The sequence below is a fragment of the Calliopsis andreniformis genome, chromosome 3, assembly GCF_051401765.1.
Source record: "Calliopsis andreniformis isolate RMS-2024a chromosome 3, iyCalAndr_principal, whole genome shotgun sequence".
NCBI lineage: Eukaryota > Metazoa > Arthropoda > Insecta > Hymenoptera > Andrenidae > Calliopsis > Calliopsis andreniformis.
In genome coordinates this window covers 18,307,018-18,330,099 of record NC_135064.1, presented here as the reverse complement: position 1 = coordinate 18,330,099, position 23,082 = coordinate 18,307,018, and the positions used below count along the sequence as shown (strand labels likewise).

At 37.2% G+C, this 23,082-nt stretch overlaps 2 protein-coding genes across 4 annotated transcripts in view; one reads left to right on the top strand and one right to left on the bottom strand.

The window, feature by feature from the left end:
• Window positions 1-50: 50 nt before the first annotated feature.
• On the bottom strand, window positions 51-4,495 carry LOC143188832 (transmembrane protein 53). Its single transcript, XM_076393300.1, has 5 exons — window positions 4,009-4,495; window positions 3,251-3,458; window positions 2,745-2,897; window positions 2,027-2,152; window positions 51-1,491 (listed from the first exon to the last, which is right to left on the bottom strand). Exons 1-5 carry the CDS (start codon window positions 4,221-4,223, stop codon window positions 1,210-1,212), a joined length of 984 nt encoding a protein of 327 aa, XP_076249415.1. The 5' UTR covers window positions 4,224-4,495; the 3' UTR covers window positions 51-1,209.
• Window positions 4,496-5,772: 1,277 nt separating this feature from the next.
• Window positions 5,773-23,082, top strand: part of LOC143188625 (uncharacterized) — a 103,974-nt gene continuing 86,664 nt past the window's right edge. For all 3 annotated transcript variants that reach the window (XR_013003551.1, XM_076392973.1, XM_076392972.1), the window contains exon 1: window positions 5,773-5,930. Coding sequence is in view for 2 of the 3 variants with exons in the window: in XM_076392973.1 (XP_076249088.1) it covers window positions 5,855-5,930 (76 nt within the window). In the remaining variant the exon portion in view is untranslated. The remainder of the gene's footprint in view (window positions 5,931-23,082) is intronic.

The window sequence follows — 23,082 nt, the reverse complement described above, 5'->3', positions numbered from 1 at the left end:
CATTGTGTTTGCTCTTCAATCTTTTACTCATAAAAAAGCAACAAATCGTATACATTTATCAGTCTTTATTCGTAACTAATCATCGACAGATCAAAATATATTCATATATGTATGTTTATGTATAATATAGACGTAACATTATTGGATAGGGAGGGATACAAGAAAGATCCTCTGTTTCGTCCATATATGAATTACGCCACAATTAAATTGAAAGCTAAATCAAGACCAGCTTGATTTTTTTGTGCGAACTTGTTGCGCCGAAACGTCGCGTAATGTAATTAAAAATTCCAATCACCATTATACGTTTCTTGTGCGCGTCTCGATCGCAATATCAGCAAGCATCTAGTTCCCTAACGATAAGTTTCTCTGTTAAATTTTCTGTCAAGTGCATCTAGAGTCTTCGTCAACTCACTACACGAGATCACGGATTTCCAAAAGAGGAAATCGCGTTGTCTGGCAACGTTAGCTTGCCAGAATTCAGAATCATACTCGCGTGTATCTTTTACATGATCGAAGGACAGGTGGGACGCATAGATTTCTGGTCGGTCATACGGAAGGAATACAATCGACTTGTGAGATTCAGGCACATCGACGTTTAAGGGCACACAACGAGGAAACGAAGTGGAAGATACCAAGAAAATATCAAGCGGACATGGAACAAGAGGACAAAAGAAGAAGAGAGAGGTCGAGATCGTTGTTCTCAAGAATTCCTAAAAATTTCAAACGTCACTACTAGCAAATCAGTGTTGAGTCTTGTTACAGTAACTTAAATTTCATTATCGAATCACAAATATGGGAGGATGCAGCAAAATACATAAACACGTTCCTCTAGCTTTATCTAATCCAAAGTGGATGCAAGATGAAGTGTAACATATAAATCTATGAAACAGCTTGGATGCTTCATTGTATCACAATACAAATTTATTTTTTACGGCGTATATTTAAAGACATTTAACGTTTCGTTACATCACATGGTAGGTATAAAAAAGAGGAGGACCTTAAACAAGCAAGACTCAACGCTGTCTATGAAATTTCTTTTCTGACAATAAGTTCGTCTATGACTAGGTCTGAAAATGGGAAGCAAACAATTGAGATACCGATCCTCTCAGCCTTCCAGTTAGTCCATCTTACGTACTGACGTACGTACGTAAATTGTGCGCGATTCTTTCGTCGATCACGTTGCTAAATTCTCGTTAATATTTCCTCTGTCTAGTTTAATTGTTTGGTGGCTTCGTGAGGGAGCACAACTCGTTTGGTGAGGCCCGGCAGAGCGTCGTATTTTCGCGAGCTATTTTCTTCGCCGTGCTCTTGAGACGAATCCAAGCTCCCCGAGTTTTCAGATGTTAGACATTCGTGGATGAAGCTACAAACCGTATTCACATAGACGTCACGATAAGTGGCATAATGCTTTACGTGCGGGGAATTCGTGAAGAGCACAAGCTGTACCCGTACACCACGCTCGGCTCGTCGGCTGGCGAATTTTTCGACGTCCTACAAACAGACAGAGGATATACATGCAAATTGCTTTGCGTCATTCTGGAACGGAAATAGGTATTGCTCAGAAAGAAAAAAATTACGCTATAGTATTTATGGCAACGCAGATGAGGAGAAGAGGATACATATATCGTTAGAAAGATTAAGTAAAGGAAGAAGAACTCAAGGAGGAAGTTCCAATTGCAAATTTATTCAGGAAATATAGGGCAAAAAGTGATTGATATAGTAGAATCGGGTCGTGGTTATGATGATATGGAAAAGTAATCGTTTTTACAATTATATAATTGTACATTTAATTAGAGCCTAATCCAGGTTTTTACCATCGTCGAATTAACGTATACGTATATTAATTGGCTATTACCACAGCAAAGCAAGTACAATCAGCAGATGCTTCTGAATTATTTAATATTGACTGGGTTTATTTGATGGACTTTGTTCCTGAGCTAATCGCATACAAAACTGAATTGGAATTAAATCTGATTAGAGGCCAGTCTGCATTGCCATAAATACTGTAGTTCTGCAAAATACTTACCGATGCTGGGATCAAAGTATCAGCGTTTGAATAGAGAAACAATTGAGGCCAAGAATAGGATTCCTCCGCCAGAGCAATTGGATTGGTCTGAACCGGATATCCGCGACCAAAAGCATGGGCAATCACCTAAATTTACCGGAATTTTAATATTCATATGCTGTTCAATTTTTCATCAAATATATGAATATGAATATTTATTAAGTCCCGACATCTGGTCGTCGGGAATAGGACACGCTGAAAAGAAGATTACGGAATGTACTTTTATGAAATGTCAATAGAAACGGAATACTGTTACGACGAAAATATTCGTTTGCAGTACTTCAAAATTTGTTTATTTAGTAACTTAAAGAAAGAAAGTTTCACTGCAAACAATTACATAGCATGACACTGTAAAGTTGAACGAATATAATTGTTCCTAAACAATTATTCTCTTAGATGTTCGGTATAGAATTATTTATCTCATTTACGTACGTTGCATAATTTTTACAATTGCAAAGTTCGATGTTTTATCATTTCACGATACATATACGAGATTACATATCCTATTATTATGTCACGATTATTTGAATAATAATACAATTCATAATTATGTCTTACGGAAACCGTTTAAACGAACGAATACATATTAGTCTTATAAAATTTAAAATTCAAATAAGCATTTCGAAAGCAACTACAAGGTTCTAAGTCACAACTATAACTTTGACAAAATGACTCATACCTCGAGGAACCAAAGTACGGAGAGGAAGATCGTAATGAAGAAGGACATTGGTATATTCGTAAGTGGATGACCTCCGATGATCGCGCTGATCGCTTTGAACAGTGCGGTCAATCTTCTCTCACCTGGCGCGCTGTCAAATATCACTCCTTTCACCTGTAAATTTAAAGCACACATTGAAAAATAAAGTTACAATTCATTACATCGACTATAAAATATAGAACTTTTCTGTTGAGAATTATCAAGTACATTCATTCAAAAAAGTACCACATTAATTTGCAGAATTAATTCAAATAATTAGGATCTCTGTGGGAAGTCTGAGAGACACTTTAATAAAGGAATTGGTAATAAAAAACTGATTTTTTATAAACAAAATTTAATACAATTTTCTGCTTAATTTACTGCTATGTTATTTCAATAGGATATTAAAAGTGATAAAACATGATTCAAGAAATTTAACCCTCGATTAAAGCGGTAAATGTTAAAGATAACAGCTAAGGAAGTCTTACCTGTAGTGGTGTGTTAGCCTGCTGCATAGCAAGACTCACATGCTGATAGAGAAACGCGCCACCGTTGCTGAAGACGTGGAAAAATATCGGATGCTGATCTAGGCTCTTGTCTGTGATCACCTGGATCAGTCGTTTGCCGATGTGAGGCATTTTGTCTCTTCTCCAAAACAGGCATTCTACCGGCGCTGTGTATCGCAACGTGATGCAACTGAAAAAGTAAACAGTACTCATGAATATAACGCCCACAACATGATTAACAGTCACCAGGACTAAACAGACTAAAAAATTCACGGTAGCTCAATACTTTCAAAGCCACCGCGTACACAATCGTTATTGCTGTCCTCAAAGTAAAGTTATTGATTTTTCAAGATTATTGAACGCGTTTAAAAACGTATACGTAACGAATAATCCCTTAAACATCGGTACATCAACCAACATCGAAAGATACTCTCCCTGAATCAGTTCTCCTTATCGATTAAATAATCTACTCGCTCACGAATCCTTCGAATATTCTTCATTCAAGCCCACCGTTTTAGGTATCCTCGATCACCAAGTCTACCTGTACTCACGCGCGAAGCCACAATCGACGCGCAACCAGCTACCACTCGGACTGTCCGAAGATCCTGGATGCATTACGATTACGAATATCCATCGAAACTCTCCTGCAGGTCTACGTATAACACCTCTTCGTCACGCGGTAAAAAGCACACAGAAAATTCGTGTAACCATTAGATCATCGACCAAGAAAATTACAATACCTTTTCTCTTCGTAGATCGCGCTGTACTTGGCCAGGTATCTGTCCTGACAGCCGGCCCATCCTAGGAGGACGACTACCGGCCGCTTGTCCTCTTTGTAGACGAAGACGAACTCCTCCCGCTGATCCTGGCTGCCGGTGGTCAACGTCGGATCCTTCGGGGACGGCGGAAACGACGGGAACATGATGTAGTAGTCGAGATCCTCTTGATCGCTCATCTTTCCTGCTTCTCGTCCTCCTTCCCGCGAGGATGCGAGAGAGAGAGAGAAGGAGAGAGGGTGAAACAAGAAAGAGAGGGTGAAAGGGGAGGAAAAGCAGAAGGGTGGGAGAGAAGGTGGTGGATGGACAGCGGCGTGGAAGGGAGGAGGAGGAAGCGAGCGGCAACGAGAGAGGGAGGATAACAACTGCCCCTCTACCTCGATGGATCCTCGAGTCGAGTTTGCGTCGACGTCGACGTCGAAGTCGCCGAGAGCACCGAGCCGTCTGATCGATACCAAACGTTTGTGCCAAAGTTAGGTCGCGCCACGGATGAAAACGACGGCGGTGGACTCCCTCTTCCGCCAGAAGCATGTTTCCCTTTCGTCAGCGACGTCACCGACCACGGGACTTCGTTTACTTACGCCGATCGATGCGAACAACGATTTCAGCCGATTGGCTGCTCATGACTGCTGATAATAGACTATCGGAGCGCTTCCACGCTTGCTATGTTGAGGGCTCGCAGGATCGGCGACCTCCGCGGGTTCGATCGGCGTCGCGGCGTCCTAGTCGTGCAGAAGACGAATGATGGCTGGGGTTGCTGAGGCAAGAAGGGATAAAGTGTTACGATTTTGTATCGACGAAGGGGATTTATTATGTAATTGCTAAGCATTGAAAATAGAAGCTAGTTGAGTTGGTGTTCAATACCATAGTTGAACGTATATTTATAGTTCAATTATGAATGATATCGGTCTAGGATTGCGATAAAAAACACACTGTCCCACACTTTTGGGGCTTTATTTTAAATTCTAAGGTCCCATTACCAGCTTTGTATCACGTCCAACGTTAACGACTGCGCTTGAAATAAGCGTGCAGCGCTATGAGTGGTAAGAATTGAAACTATAATACCGACACGAAATTAAATACAGGGTGTCCTGATAAGTTAATGACTTATCCAGTGAAATATTTGAATAGTGACCGAAATTAAAAGAAACCTCAAATTTTTATTTTTCTGATTATTAAAACTTTCAAATTAGCCTAAGTTCCTTAATAAATTATTTTCAAATATGAATTTATGAACTTTTTCCCCAAAATTATTCTATAGCACGTTTGTAATCAGATAATTCTAATCCTTCCCATTTGTAGCGATCCTGAAAATTACCTACACCTACAAGTCAATCACTAGACTAAAATTAGAAAGTTCATAATCAACTTTTAAATGTGCTACAGCAGCTCAAATATCGACAATATTCAGAACTAAAATTAATCCTGTAATTTTGCAGCATAATTCATATTTATAATTATCTTCCATCTATTAACAGTTTGCAACTATTAATTCCAACAAAACCGATTGTCCGTGTCTCAGCACGTGGAGATTGCTGCGAAAACTTATCCACCTTCGGTGCTGGCGCACGCATTCCCAGATTCAGTAAACTGTACAGTGGCGCCTCCTAGTACGAGGATTCATTGGACGCTGTCAGCGGGCAGGCGCTGGACCGACGTATCGGTGGCTGCGTGCGGGAAGGAGAGCGGAAGACAGAGAAGGACCGAGATTCAAACTCGAAATCTAACGAGGGACTCTCAGAGGCACGCGAGTGGCCGCGCGACGCGGCACGGGTGTTTGAAAACGACTGATAACGGTGCACCGCGCGCCATGTGTACCAACAACAGTGCAACCCTTCGATGGCTTTTTTGCATCGTGTGCCTCGTCGTATTCGCCCCGCCGTTCGGTGAGTCCCAGATTTACCAAAATCCTCAAGGAATACTAACCGACCCTGACACGATCTGTATCGAGTTAGACGATTTGGGTAGTTCGAGACCGCGATCGAGGCGAATCCTATTTTGAAGTTCGTTGACTTGTGAGATGTACAACGATAGAAAAGTAGGGGTAACCTCTGTGTAAGAGTGTTAGATTAGAAGTTGAGAAAATTTGATGGTGCGTAGCATGGCGTTGATGAAGGGAAAGATTCAGCGAGTTTTACTTAACTTTTAGTTGGTATCGTGGGAATTTTTAATATTTAGTATGTAATATATTGGGGGATAGTTTGCAGACATGAATAAAGTGAGGAGTTATGATTTTCTCGTATACTACAGCTAATATAGCTGCTTATTATTTTCAGAATTAGTTATCAATGTGCTATGATAGTTTTGGAATTAAAATAGTGTGGATGTATTAATTATTGAAACCTAGTTCTGTGTTTTCTATACACATACTAGTTTCTACATAGTTTCGTATAATACGAATTTAAATAATACTACAATTTTGTGAAGTTTATTTACTGTGTTGGATTTGGATAATCTGTAGTGACATTTATGAAAATATTCATAGTGTATTGGCAATCGCAAAGAGAAAAGATTCTATTGACAAGTAGTTAATTTCGGAGTATTTTATGAGAAACGTTTTAGTAAAGAGGGTACAAGGATTTCAGCAAGTTAGTTTTTGCCTTATAATGACGAGCTACACTTGTGGGACGTGTGTTTCAAAGAGTTAAATATCACAGCTGACGCTGCTACATTGTTTAGATTGGGGAAATAGCTGAAGCATTCTTGCAGGATCTATTGACAGTCGCCTTGTACTTTCTTTTAAATTATCATTTAATAAGAAAAGTATTCTAACATCTCTAATTCTTGTTTTTATCATTATTTAAAATTTTTTTATCATTTCAATGATTTAATTATGTAACGTTTTTTATATCAGTGTAAAGCAATAAATTATTGCAATTATTTACTGTTACTTAAATTGTGCGTGCAGCAACGTAAATTTCTTTTTTTTTAAACTAGAAAATAATTCCAAATTTTTTATCGCTAGCTTATGCAGTAAAATTGTCTGTTTTTCAGAAGGTTTAACATAATACGACATTTGACACAATGACAGAGCAGCTGCCAGTTAAAAAGTATGCAGTTAGCTGTGATTTAAAACTGCGTCCTACACGTTTCGTTATACTTTAGAAATTCTAAATTTAAAAAATGGTGCCATATGACATTCTTCTTCGATTGTTTATAGTGGGATTGCAAATAAATGTCAATTCACGAAGATTTTATAGCAAGCATGGGTTATACAGGGAAATATGATATTTTGTAAATTACAATGTTCGCTGTGTTTGTTTTATACGAATAGCGTTTTGTTACTAATTGAACTGTTAGAGGATTTGATTTGTTAAGGATTTGAACTGTTAAAATATAGTTGCAAAAAAGGAGCAAAACAGGGAAAATTGATACTCGAGCCTGTTGCTCCTTTAGATTGGAGTTTCGTCTTGAAATATACAAAATTTATATAACAATGCAATCAGAACCTTTTTAAAGTAGTGCCCGTGAATGTTAGGCAACAAATGGTTCTTTTCAATCTTAGCAAAGGCAACGTTATTATAACAAATTTCTACGATTCTTTATCAAATTCTTCCAACAGAGTTGTAAAGTTTCAAGTAGATAGAAAAGGAGGTTTATCTCATTCAAGAACGAGGACGCCTCATTCAATATTCAAGGTTTCTTATTTCTTATTTTAGGGAAATGATCTCATTATCAGGGAAATGAAATAGTAGTGTCGTTTAGAAGAAAAATTAATTTTTTCTATAGTAATTGAAAAAGTAGCAAATCCTTTAGTTTATGTCATTATTTTAGTAAATATGCAACATATAATGGTAATGAACGTCTTATCCTTTAATTAAGCCATTCAAGGTAGAATTCATTATATTCACAGGAATAAAAAAAGAAGGGAACTCTTGTTTCAATTGTATCTATTTTTTTTTTTCATATTCTGTACATTATAGTTTACTACATCTGCATTGTATTCCTCTCAACAATGTTTGCACATAAAAACTAAATTAAACCTACACACACATATCGATATTTCTATACCTACAGATTTAACAAAAATACGTGAAAAAGCTTTTTGATACAAACTGCAATACACAGTAGTTATTGTGTTCTCCTTTTTCTTTCGTCGCGAAACAAGTAACATTGTTACTGTCGTTGGAACAATGCGAAACGAGTTGCAGAAATGAAACAACAATCTTCGACAGGGAACGAAGCAATGCATTCGCATTCGAATGCGAATTTCAGAAAGAATATCGCGCTGGGACGTTGATACATTTTTACGAGCGTTCGCGTTTTCTCTTTCTTTGTCAGTAACTCGTCTCGTTGCTATCGATAAATCGAAATGGAGACACAAACCGAAATCACAAGATACAAATTCTTGTAAATGCAAATATTGCCCAATATCTGATATCATGAACGAATTAAAATGAATTGTGGGAAATTCGAAACTTGTCTGACAGATACGAGTTTTAATAGTGACTGTATTCCAACCTTGAATAATTTCTACATTTGGGTCTTTTTTATGCATTGTGTCATTCAGGGTTCAAATACAGTTACAGGAATTGGAATCTAGACATTAAAATAAATACATAAACAGGCTTCGAAGATTTGAAAATTTCTAAAGCCTTAGAACATTTGAAAATTCAAGATTGAAACATTATAAGTATCCTAAACAGGTATTTGAAAATTTGGAAGATTTGTAAATTTGAAGGTTCAAGCTTTGAAAATTTAAGATTTTTATTTTAACTATTAAAAATCTGAGGATTTTGTTCAAAAAATCTTTGTTTATTTAATACCATCAGAATTCTTTTCCATGAAAGCAAATTTTTCATTTACTTCAAATAAGGAAGGAAAGATTTTATATTGAAACAGCGTTCCCTCACGAGCAAGGAGTCCGTAACGAGCGACACGTTTTAGCAATCGATTCACATGTAATCAATTCACTGTCATTTTATAACACCTGAGCAGCCACAGACGAAGGCGACGAGCATATAACGAATACCCTACATTCAACTCGAGTGCACCTTAAAAAATTAAACTCTCATCAAGAGATATGACGCAGGTTCTGTAATATTTCAAATTTCCAAAGCAAAAGAATACACTTCATCCGTCTAGAGCACTTGAGTTCCGCTGATGTGCAACGATTTGCCGCAGAAATCGATAACAGTCCATTTGTAACTCCCTCGTCGTTGTTAACGTGGAATGGATTCGCCCAGGGATGTTTAATTTTGTAGAAAGCACCTGCCATCTGTTAAGAGTGTGTACTTGCAACGAAAATAGTGTACCACAAATTTCCTGCGCACATGTTCGACCATTGTTATTTTCTGCTGTGTTGGTTTCCACTCGATACACCTTGCTTAATATCGTAACGAGAAATTGAGGCGTAAAAATGTAGATTGTCGATCGAACCTTATGGGGATTAGACAAGTAAATGAAAATTACGGTTTCTTAACGAAATGACCGAATTTAGATTCACTCGTTCTCGGTCCCTTATTGCTCTGTCGATAGTCGACGGCCTTCGAGTCGATAACGGATGGTCTTGAACAATTTGTCATATGATTTTTATTTTCCATGCAAAATCTAGTGGGTGTTTGATAACAAGTGTTAGAAATTTTAGAAAGTGACTTTTTAAGAAAAAATAAGACGAAAATTAAGAATGAAGAGACTTAATTTTCGACTTATTAAATAGTTGTGAAAATGCTTGGCTGGAAGTATCTGGGAGATGGGTATGCTTTGGGGTTTCATTCTACTGGCGCAACTATGTCTGGGGAATGCACGCCACAGTAAAATGAGTCTCCAAGTCAGACACATCTCTCGCACACTTTAAGTGTACTTTTAATAATTAATAACTTGCATTACATAGCAATATCTATCTTAGCACATTCGAGACCAATGACCTACAAGTAGAGTCATACAGTAACATTCCCCTTTGTCTAAAATCCTACCATTTGCAGCATATTCATGTCTACAGGAACATCATCAGCCATTGAGCACAGTTTTGTCGAAATTCACTAGTTTCAAATTTATTAAAAAACTTTAAGATTCTTTCCAATAAAATTTAATGTCCCAGCTGCTTATGAAAATTCTTAATGACAAAAGTCATAAACTGAAATAAATTGTTCGATCAGGCTTCGTTTTTAGTGTCCAGAAACTCCGGATAATCCACGACAATAAAATAAAAAGTATCAAAGATAAATTTATTCCTAAAGTTCAATAGAATCCTCGCATTCCGCCACATTACCCAAACATTTTACTTCGAAATCATTTTGAATTCACCTGGAGCGTGCTATCAGAAAAAATCGTTCACAGCAATTTCCTACGATGCCCTTTTCCCATTAAGAATCCGAACGCCACGCTTCACTTTCGTGAGAAACGATTCACTGTGTATCTCGGACTCTTCTCGCCCCGCTAGATTTCTTTCCGCCCACCCTAGGACCGCGAACATCGCTCGTGCATAGAGGCGAGCGAATGCTCGTGCTCGTAGCCATAACCTTCCTCGTTGAAATGTCGCAAATTGTACTGCAATCATCTTGTCAAGACAGCCCAGGCTGTTCGCGCCCTTCTAATATGAATTCCTCCGAGGCACGAATGACCTTCTCCTAGCTCGCACGCTGTCACGGGCGAAACGTCAGACGCAACAACAGCTCCCTTTGGTATATTACGCGCGTAACACGTGCGAGCTTCTCCAAACGAATGAAATTCCGCGCGAGGGGTACGCGGGGGGATATTTTATCGCCCCCTGGACGCCATGGGACGTGGGGAACAGGTATTTTATGCAGCTTCGCCGTGCATCGTCGACCCCTGCCAATCTCTCGAGAAAGTATCATTCGAAGAGGAAGTTTCATAGGAGCAGCCTAATTGAGGCGAATCGATACTGCCTCTGAAATCTGATCGTTCTGGGCGCGATGGGTTCCTCGGATAACCGGAACTGAGAGCTTGTTACGTCTGACTGACTTTTTTCTTTGGATGGTCTGTGAACTTCTAGGGGTGTCGCTATTCTTAAGTGTGGTTTATTTCTGCGTCGTTTTCTTTTAAGTCTTTCGTCGTTGAGGTACTTGGGGAACAGTGAACTTTTATTTCTGTGTATTTATGTCATCGTTTAGTTTCATTTTAATGGGGGAGCTTAGTTACCCTCTGTGATTATATAAGAAATATACAAAGCCGAGTGAAAAGAGAAACTGAGACTCCTAATTAGTGATTTAATCGATCTAGTAACTTGGAAATTAGTGAATTGCATCGTCTTCCCTGTTAATTGGCAATACGTAGACCTGTTCAATTTTCGCTTAACGAGCAAGAAGTTCTTCTTACAAATCTGTTGTCTGTTACACTGATTATTAATCGTGAATTACTAATACTGCAAATTTTGTATCCAATAGTTCATTGACAGCGAGCTTTTAAAACCGATGCATTAAATTTCTAACAAAGTTATCATAAATTTGAAATGATTACATGAGTTTTCATGTTTTTTCTTTAGAACTTGTAATCTGAGATCACCCTACTTATGGTTTTTATAGTTAATTAGAACATAACCTACAAAATAATTTGGTTCATCGATTCTCTTAATATTAATGTATTCACGAGGAAAAAACACATGGGGACATTCGGCAATTTTCAGTCGTCCTTATCCAAAATTCCCTTTAATTATTCCGATTACGTGGAATAAATCGTTTCGACGCGGCAGCCCGTTTAATTGGATTTATTTAATTCAGCTGTGGCGTCAGTAAATATGTATCATTTGCTCATAATTTTTTACAATTTTCCTGATTTAACGAATCGCATGAGGGCACGGCATTCTCGCTTGAATTCGTTTCGAAATTGATGTCCCTCAATCACGATCAAAGAAAAGCTGAAAATACGAATGTTCGAAACAGTATTTTAAATAACTGTTAAAAAATGTCAGTAGACAAATTAAAAAAGTACGCGATTAAATTAATAATAGGTAAGTCTTTGGTAGCTTGTATATTAGTGAAAAAATCTTTAGAGTCTCAGAGTAATCTTTTCTAATTAATTAACCTCATTCATCACTGTATGAAAGGGAAAATGAATAATTGATGAATGTTAATTTTATGGTAACGTGCCACTAGGTATCTTGTTGGCGCAGAGATTGTATACGATCTAATATTTACTCGGTTAGCAACTTCCAAAAGACGACGACGTAGCGTCTCATTGCGATCGTTAATGGAACGATGTCAGCTTGATACCTCTTGAACGTCTGTGTTCGTTACCCGTCGTCTCATTAATACTTCCCCGCGTCACTGACGAAGTTACTTTCTTAAGTGGAGCAAGGGAGTCAAGATCAGACCGAACAGTTAAACAACCCATCTCGGACTGTGGAGGCCAAGTGGATGGCTGATCGCAAATAAGACGATAAGTGGGATCAGAGAGTCGAAGGGAACTGGAAAGAGTAGTTCGAATAGATTTTAGTGGTTTCTTAGACACCGAAAATCTTGATTGATCGTGAAGATCCTTTACTTGTGAGTTTATGTTGGAAAGCTTTCAGCAATGAAGTGTTTGATATTGGTAGTCTTCAAAAGTGGGAAGATTAAATCTTTTAATTTTCTACGTTTCCAAAATTTATATTCTTAAAATATTAAAATTAAAAATTTTTTAATTATCATAGATTCGAGAATTGCTCAAAATCTGAAGATTTCTGAATTGTAAAATTCTCAAAATTGTACACTTTGAAATTCACTAATTTATGACTCAAGGGTGTAAATATGGTTGAGTATAGCATTTAAGGGAAACTTCGCTGTATAAAATGCATTGATAGTCTTTAAACTTTTAAAGCGCCGCTCTGGAAACAAGCATAACGTCAAGATAAAAAGTCTCGAAGGTGTCTTAAGGTCGACACGCCACTCAACGCTATAGAGTTCTAAAAAATGTACAGCTATGAAACATAATTGTCGATAAAAGTGCTAGGTATACCATATCTCGTGAAAAGCATCTTGAAATAGTTAACACTTTGCAGTATGTAATCTTCCTTTTTATGAGAACAATTGCTGTGATTACTTCAATTGCTATTCACACCATCTCGAGTACTTATTGAATAATTTACTAGTTCAATGTTAATTTGGTTAAATTTTAGATTGTCTAGATTTTTCTCAATCCTATCATTTATTCAATCTAAGTTCTGCGTTTGAACTTTAAGGAATTGATAGAATTTCTTTTTTCATTTTTCTATTTTTTCGAAGTGCTCGATCCTGTTCGTTCGTGATAAATTTATAAAAGGCCAAGGGCCACTTCTAATCAATCAGAGGAGCCAGCGAAACCGTATTACAAAGTAAATAACATTTCGAGAGCTGGAAATAGGGGATCTGAATCGACGATGAAGGCGTCTTTCCTCGACGCTGGCCCACATTGTACTCCGTCCGCTTCCATTCACTGTAAGAACTGTTAGAGACCAAAACCTCGGGGAATTAGCAATGTAAATTCGGTGCTTTTACCTGAGAAACCGATTTATCTTTTGACGGGACAATGGTCATCTGTATTTTCCGTCTAACATTTGTAAGACGTCCATAGAAACATGAGATCGAATTTGCAATTTCAATTAGAAGTGATAGATGATTAAACAAAAGGAAACGTAATCAATATACAGAAAAAGTAACAAGTAGGTAGCTTTCATTCATTGAAATTTTAATAGCTATCAGTAATTCAATATGAAAGCATAAAGTTGTTATTTACAAATTTTTAAGTATAATATGGCAAGTTATATCAGGTATGTGATTGCATTGAAATAATCGTCGAATTCAATTCACTCGAATTGTATACAGTTGTAGCTTATTGAGGAACAAAAGCAGCAAAAACTACAGAAAGCCTCTTAATTTACTCCCTATTACCGTGTCAATGGATAGTGATTACATTATGCAGAGCACGTGTGTTAATGACGCGTGCTGATGGGTTTTTGGTTCAGCCATGTAATCAATAGAGGGGAACTCTAATTTGCTGTCGAACTATGTGTAACTTACCTTGCTGTGTCGTAGTACATATCGAGCTCGTATCAACGTGAATCGACGAATCGAATGGGATATTTTATGGGGACACTTGTTCTTCTTTTTATTGATAGTGTCCTCATAAAATGTGCCATTTCTGTTATGTACAGAAATAGAAAGATTGTAGTTTTCGATACTTGGAAAAAGGGTCTATTTTGGAAAATATTGAGAAATGTACATTTCTACTCAGGCAATTGTGAAATTCAATCGTGCAATAACATAAAATTGTGTAATTGGTTTTTAGGAACAATTAAATTTATTTATCGTGGTAAACGAATGGGAAGCTTGTTTTATTGAAATTTCATTTTCTTATGCGTGTACAACGGGAAATCATATTTAAAAGTCCATCTATATTTCTCGAAATTTAATTAATGAATTGTATAATATAGAGACAAACTGCTTTTAATCAAATTTATTCCTTACGATCAGCGAATGAACATTGAAAATGTATTCTCCTGTATCAACAAAATGGGGAATGATATTTGAAGATCAATATAATTCCAATATTTAATTATGGTATTATATGTATAATTCCGAAACTGATCAATTTTTAATAAAGGTTATTTCCCATTGTCATTGCGAATGAGATCTTTTCGAAGTCTCAGAATTTTATCGAAATTTCGTTTCTCTGTTTGTCTTGAGGAAGTCTGGTTTGAAACGAGCATACATGTTGTGAGTTTCAGTTTGCCACTTCAAACTGCGAATGACTTGACGCGAACTCTGTTAATTTTCACGGCAGTCTGTAAACCGAGGGTCTACAATGAAATACTAACTCTCTCTCGTTTGTCTCGGCATCTTTCTATGCTGTGCATAATTAGTTTCACCGCTGCGTGCACCGGGTGATTTATGAATTAGCATTAACCGCAGCCTCGCGTTGCAAGACTTTTCGTTAAAAACACTCGAGCATGTGGCCTGAATTAATGTATTCAAGTTTAATAAGTTAATTATGGTTAGGCTTGCACTTTTTTAATTTGTTAAAAATTTTTGTTAGAGAAGTATTATCTGAAATAAGAAGTTCTTCAATAATTCTGACATGATATGTATATGCATTTATTGCTTAAGATTACCTGTACCTGGGTCACATGACAAATTATAAATATTCAAATATTCAAATATTCAAATATTCAGATATTCAAATATTCAAATATTCAAATATTCAAATATTCAAATATTCAAATATTCAAATATTCAAATATTCAAATATTCAAATATTCAAATATTCAAATATTCAAATATTCAAATATTCAAATATTCAAATATTCAAATATTCAAATATTCAAATATTCAAATATTCAAATATTCAAATATTCAAATATTCAAATATTCAAATATTCAAATATTCAAATATTCAAATATTCAAATATTCAAATATTCAAATATTCAAATATTCAAATATTCAAATATTCAAATATTCAAATATTCAAATATTCAAATATTCAAATATTCAAATATTCAAATATTCAAATATTCAAATATTCAAATATTCAAATATTCAAATATTCAAATATTCAAATATTCAAATATTCAAATTTTCAAATATTCAAATATTCAAATATTCAAATTTTCAAATATTCAAATTTTTATATTTTCAAATATTCAAGTTATTTCAGTTTTCAAAAATGAAGGTTCACGTACATGTAGATACACGAACCTACAGAAAATTCCTGTTGTGCTACTTATCCCTACATACTCTCATCCATCTTCCACGTTCCACATAATTTTCCAGCCGTTCCTTCAAAACCACCCTACTCTGCGCAAGAATTGAAAACGAGAGACGACAATGCCGACGAAATAATCCAATACGTGCCTCAAATGTGCTCCTACCTGCTCCTACCACATCCTTCGGCCATTACGCCGCAATCTTCAGCCCTCCCCCTTCCACAACGCGAGTCCCCATCAATTTTCTTCATCCACCGCGAAACGGCTGCTAAGCCCATCATTCAACGTAGAATCGCCTAATCGATCGTCGTATTGGCGCAGCCTGGATCTCATTAGGTGCATCGTTACGCGGGCATCGGGCCGATGTCGACGCAGAAGAGGGCCCATTCGTACGCGTGGCCCCCTTCATCCATCGATCCACGACTCTCGCGAGTATTCTTTGGATACATCGGCAAAGCCCCGGCGGCTATTCGATTACTCTGGTTCCTTCGCGAATGAGAAATCCCTTTTTTTTCCCCTCGTTTTGCTCGGAGAAATGAAATTTCCTCCCTCGCCCGGTGCAATACCGCTGAAAATCGTAGCTCTTGGCCGTCACGGCGTCGAGGTAAGACCTGATAAGGGGTATGAAGGGGATTTTAGCTGAGCGTGTCAGTGGGAAAGTACGTTGATGAAAAAATTCCATTACGTTGTCTGCCCTGGCATTCTTACAAGGGGAAGATAAGTGCTGGGTCCGTGGGCGATGCCAGCGATAAGTTAATCGATGGTGGGATGCAGATCCGTGGCTTAACAAATTTATTTATTTCATTTTTAAGGGGCAGGTTTGCGCGAAAGGGTCATTAAAGAGTAATTAGGCGTTTGGGGATGGAAATTATACTCTCGGTGCGGTGTATGCAGTTTGGTCCACTCTTGGGTTAGCTTATGTATTTTATGTCGTTGATGCAGTATTGGGTCAATGGTTTCGAGTTACTTGTTAGTTCTCATTAAAGGTGTACCGAGTATAGTAGGGCCTTGTTTAGTTGGACTGGTTATCTGCATTTTCTATTATTCTGGGGTGGATTTGCTTGATGCATTAATGATGAGAGTATAGTGGGATTGAAGTAGACCTCGAATTATGATGCAATGGTAGTCTAATAAAATTTAAAAGATTAAGCATTAGTTTCTAAGTCTTCTAACTTCAAATATGTTAACTGATACGTTCAGTGTGAATGTCGTTTGCATAAGGTTTCGTTTGTACTGTATCATTAAGATAATTCTGTGTTCATCCTTTCCCAATGCAGTACTATGACCTTTCACGAAAGGGAAATCTTGTCTCGAGGGGATTAGGAATTTGTCTTGAGAGAAAATTTACCATCAGCCTAAAAGTAATATTAGAAATGTTAATACTCTTGAGAGGTACAAATTGAATGAGCGATCTTCAAGAAAGTAGTATAGATTTTATTGCAAGATCGATAGAACTTTAATAATGTAGATAAGATATGGTAAGATCTAAACGTCTTGTGAAACAGAAGCTAACGTCTAGCAAAGTGAATTCATAAGCGAAATTTTTCATTTCCTTTTAAAATTTCTGGATTTATTTCAATATTTGAAACACTTGTAAAATTCTACTTTCAAATACCGTTTCGTTGAGATTTTTCAAAACTTTTCTGAACTTAATAATTATTCTCACTAATTACGTTGAAATATTAATATTTCTTCGTTACTTTAATCACAGTTTACTCGCCCTGACTTATGCTATATCAAATCCTTCCCACTTAAATTCAAATTAAAGCAAACCCTTTCCTAGAGTTATTTTCTTCCCACTTGCCCCAGTTTTCTTATATTTATTTTCATGTTTACAACTGAGTTGATCGACCGCCCTCGCAGCTAAGTTAAGATCACAATTTTCACACATCCCACGATGCAGCGATCAAAACTTCACTTCTCGATCCGTAGATCTCTGGCATGTCTCACAACAGGGCTTATATATAGAAAACGATACTGAGAAGCGAAGGTGCAAATCGAACACACGCTATTTACGAGGCACTCGGTCAATTGTGTTTTTAAGTGTTCAGATGCAATAAGAAAACGATGCTCCACCGACTGACCTTTTCAGCTGCATTCCATTTAATTATTCAGTTCGGGGAAGAGCACGAATTTCGGCTCGGGAAAATGCACCACTTGAGAATGTTGAGGTACGCGTGCAGGTGCAAACACGTCTTCATAATTATTTGAAACTCTGGCATATATGCTAATAAATTTCTACTTAGATAGGGATTCTGTATTCATCACGATTCTCGTGATTTTTTTATTTAAAGGCAGAGCCTCTAAAGTGCAGTATTTTATTTCATTCATGGTCGACCATTCATCGCAAAGGTTGTTCAGAAGAGAAACGAAAAGTGAAAAGATGAACATTAGCTATACAAAAAAGAAAAAAGAAAAACTCTTGGAAAAAATTTCAATTTAGTCTCTTTCACTTGACGCTTTTGTTCCAGCCCTTTTATTCGCGGTTTTTCAAACAAAAAAAAAAAACTTTCCCGCGGAAAAAGTCACTTTCTATGCGAAAAGTTTCACTTAATAGAATTGTATCTTCTTTTAGAAAAAACTGTATCACGTAAAAACGAATAACTATTTTCAAATTCCTATTTGAATTTTAAAGTGTTCAGCTTTTGTGGTGTTAGTATCATAACTGGAAAGTCATAGCTATTCTAGTATAACATAATACTGAGATTCTATTACGTGTCCCCATCAAAACACTTAAAGATCAAGAAATTAATTTTCCCCTGGCTCCACTTTTGCTGAGAATAGTGTTTAATATATTTTCAAATCACAAAATATTCACTTGCACATCAATTATTTAAATACACCATATTCTCTTAATTAAGGAAACTGAAATCTACTCAAAGAAAGTAGAAAACAGAAATCCTTCATAATTTTCTGTACAGAATCCAAAATTGACATATTCCACTCATAAAATCTAAAATATAGTTAATCAGTTCTCCAGTAGCAACAGATACGAACCTCATCTCTTTCTCCTCCACCGTATCCATTTCCACGAGGAAAGATGTAGCTAAAAAAACTGGCTAACGAGTTAAGAAGAGGTGTTAGATTGTCCCATGCGACCATTAAGGGGAGTCCTTCGCGTGTCGAGATGGAAAAAAAAACGTTAAACTAATTTCGTAATTTCTTGCGCTGGCTGGACAGCGGCGACAGCTTAATTACGCCCCCGGCCCCATTCGCGCGTTCATTCACACTTAACTGAAACTTCTCCTTCGTGGATACCTGTGTGTCTCAGGTGCGCTTAAAAGGTAGCTCAGGGCAGATCACGATCGTCAACTGGAAACGAGACACCCTGGCGAACCTGGTAATTGCTATACGAATCAGCGGATTTACTTGCTGTAGCGTTTCCATTCTTGTTTCTACAATAGCCCAGAACTGTTGAATAAGTTCCCGTTTACTTTACGTTTCAGTCTTTTTTTTTGTCGATAAGCTTGTCCCTGGTTGGAATGAAGAGTGACTCTGAGAAGAGTTGGTATTGAAGAAAGTTCTGGTGTTTGTCTCGAAGAGCTTGTACAGTGGTTAGATTAAATTGAGTGATTCTAGAAATTGGGAGAGAGTAGCTTGATGTACGTGAGCAGTGAAAGTTGTTGGTAGAAGCAAATGTTGTATTGTTTACTTATTGTTTAGTGAAGCGTTTTTATTCAATTTCTAGTGTTTGAGATTTTGTTAGATTTTAAGTAATTTGTAATATTCCGTTTTATCTATTTTATTGTACTGTATTTTACGTGGAATATTAGATGAATTATTTCTCAATTATCTACTTTGCTGACTATGTTATTAAAGGGAATCAGGTTTAGAAACTGTCAGACTTAATTAAATTAATTAATTAACATATTTCGTTTTAATTTTGATTCATTAAAGTTCAATCACTGCATCCATTTATGTTTGTTAAACTTATAGAAAGTAGCTTTCAATTATTAGTACGTTTAAATACTGAACTGAACACGCGAGCGATAGGGCATCTCTGGAATGTGCATAATTCGCATTCAGGGGTTGTGATAAATACATAAATGGGAATGTTTCTCTGGTACTGTTTCTGCTTCCTGAAAGGGAAAAATAAGTGAAGAAATAAATTTACTCGAATTCATGTTCTCTCAGTAACTTCAATTTATGGCATAGTTCTTATCTATATTTGCATAATTAGCGTATTAAACATTTCTCGAGATTTCAACGTCTACTTTAAATACATAGACGGTATAGAATTTTAATTTGCTTGCGGTAAATTATTCATTACTGTCGCTGAGAATTAATATATAACGCAATTTGCGGCGTTTTGACTTAATTCCCATCATTACAGCATAATGCATATATCTGAAACCACTCAAATTTTCGTTGAATCTCGTCCATAACGCCACAAATTAAATTTCAAAGTGTTTCAGACTTTAATTATTTTAGCATACGCTATTGTGTCTATGTACGTATCTTTCACAGGTATAATATAAACTTGACACACTGATTTTCACAGTGTGCATTTACAATTGCTAATCTCTCTCTAGAATTTCCCGCTGAAATCAACTATTGTTTCAGACACTTTAATTTACAAGGAACGAAAGAGAGGAAAAAATTGAAAAAACGAATTGTGGTAAGAGCCTGCACTTGCAAGCAGGGTCAATGCTGTCGAAGGCAGACAGTCGGTAACCCCTTTTGTCGGGGTTTAATTAAACTTTCGTAAAGGATTCGCCACCCTGGCCGTTTACAGTCGAGAAACGAACGAATTACTCTCTATCGCTAGCGGCGCGGCTTTGTCGAACGCTTTAATCGCTTTCATTTAGAACAATTCTTTCCTCCCTATCGCTACCTTCTGCCGTGTTTTCCGTCCTGGCCACGTTTCGTCGAAAGAAACGTGATATCGATCGAGTACGAGAACACCTTCCCTCAACTAACAATAAGTTACGAGGTCGAAAATAGAATTGTACCTGGTAAACAATTATCTCTGACTATTTCTTTGTCATGAATCTTAAGTGTTTTGGTATTTCCTGTTTTTTACTAAACAGCTATTGTCACTGAGAATAAGTGTAGTTATCTAATTTATTTTTTAAAATAAATTATTTAAGAAATGAACGAATTATAATACTATAAATCTTGCGAAAAAATTATCCACTAGAACAAACATAACGTTAGAAACGTAGAAAGACAAATACTTCAGACGCTTTCAAGACTACTATTCCTTATTGCCTCTCAACATGTCAATTTATCATTCTGTATTTCTACGACGACTGTAAATCATCCCACGCAAGATAAAGGGCACCGTGACTGACGAGTATCAAGATAGTTCGAGCACACTCGTCGCACTCCTATCTACAAACCCTATTACCAACTCTTGAACTTCCCATTTTCAATCCATCGAAACTTGGCAGCGTGACGGCACTGAAACGATATTCCATCCTTCGTAGAACTACGTAAGGCTGTAGAATCGATTTCAACGGTTCTCGAAAACTACTCTAGAATCTAGTCTTAATTACAAGTTTGCCTAACGAAACTTGCTCTTAAATCAAGAGAATCATGGCACAGGTGTCGCAGATGCGGGAAGTCAGTAAGATACTTTCGACCGCCAGATACTTCGAAACCACCTGGGACTTGAGCGAAGGGTGTGAATGTTTTCGAAACGCCACTGTGATCTGCGAAATTAACTGGAGGTTGCTTTCTACCCTCTATCTCAGTCCTCTCTCTCTCGAAGATGATGAATAATTCGATAAAGATGAGGGATCATAAATTATGGAACATTCTCTAGCGTGCAGGAATCTGTAGATCGAGAAATATTTATGTTTATAAAATTCATTATATCTCATAAAGACAGATAAGACATGCGTTTATACAACCTTTCTTCATTGTGTTTTGGCATACAATTAACTCTCAAAGTGAGTCTCACATGTTATGAAACACCCTGTATATTCATCATCAGCCAGACAGTTCTTCACTCATAATTCCAAAGCGCTTTCTTTAGCAGCACTTAGTTTTACTCAGACCCTTTCACTGTCAATATAAAATTTTATCATTAACTGTCGCTCCCTGTCCAGGCCAATTAAATTCTTCGCCATTCCACGAACATCCAATTCAACCACGTTCTCATCCACGTTAATCGTCATCGTCTCTCTGTTCAAATATCCCCATTGGCCCCGATACAAAGTCGAGGATGTATTTCGTCGAGACTTCCTCCGCGCTAAAACGAGGAATAATAATTTTGCTATTCACCGTTTCCTTGGGAAGGTGCGCCTTGGTCGCAACGTCTTAATTACTCGGTCAGGTAAGCTTCTGAAAAGAAGCGAAAAAACGGCGAAGGGGGAAAGAGAGAGGTGTGGGCGCATATGAAAGAGGGAAGTCTTAACCCCGGCATTTTCAGCGACCTTAAGTACTCCGAACTCTCTTCCACTGACTCTCACCCCCTGGCTGCACCTCCACCCACGGCAGTCTCTGTCTCTGGAAGTAAAGTATGAAACTATACGGTTCCTTTACGTAGCTCACGACCCTGGAAGTTAATCTACAACTTGAGGAGCAAATGAGAGTAACAGAAAAGGATGGCACCACCGAGGAGCAGAAAAATATCTCGGTTCTCGCCGCTCCGCCGTCGAGATATTACGTCTTACTGGCGTCTTAAAAGGGTCTACGAATGGGGGCGGGGAGGGGTTGTAATTTACTGGTGTTCGACCGTCTTTGAATCGGACGAAAACTTTCTTCGTTCGGTTTTTCTCTCCCCGATGCGCCCATTCGTTTCTGCCTTTAATGAACCCGTAATTAATGCATAAAACGTACCCCTCGGAAATGGCAGTGCAATCGGTCGATCGTAGGTATTTGCTCAGCCAGAGAATCGTTTGGAAGTATTTATTGTATGGCTAGAACGGGGAGAACGTTTGCAGAGTCGCGCGACTTCGAAGGAAAAGGGGGTTGAGTGGACAGCGAGGGAAATTTTTGTCGGTGATGAGAGATATTGTTTGAAATATGTTCAGAGTCTTCTAAAAGAGTATTGTCATAATATGTATAATACAGCCAGCAATCGAAGCAGGTTACCATGCAAATCTGAACTTCGAGCTCAAAAAGTTAATTTCCCATGACTCACAATCAGTTTTCTTTCTAACAATTTAAGCGAACAAGTTAGTCAAAGGGGGGAAATATAAAAATTAAAAAAGAAGTGCGCAACTAATTTATTTTCTCTAATAAATTCTCTATTACAGTACCACCTTTCCCCATTCTTCATCAGATCTGAGACACCCCGTACTTTTTCTTTCTCTGTTCTTTCTCTCCGTGAAAGAACTTCCTGATAAATTTATATCATTCATCGTCCGACATAATTTCTCTCTTTTCGCGTCCTGTCGCGCTTAAAACATTCACAAGACTACTGTTTAATATTGCCCTGAAACATTTTGCTTTCCAAACTCAATAATTCAAC

Coding starts and splice junctions, on each gene's coding strand:
- LOC143188832 (XM_076393300.1), bottom strand. CDS start 4,223: ATGAGCGATCAAGAGGATCTCGACTACTACATCATGTTCCCGTCGTTT. Junction 2,898..3,250: donor AGGCTAACACACCACTACAG/GTAAGACTTCCT, acceptor TTAAATTTACAG/GTGAAAGGAGTGATATTTGA. Junction 2,153..2,744: donor CCGTACTTTGGTTCCTCGAG/GTATGAGTCATT, acceptor CGGTAAATTTAG/GTGATTGCCCATGCTTTTGG.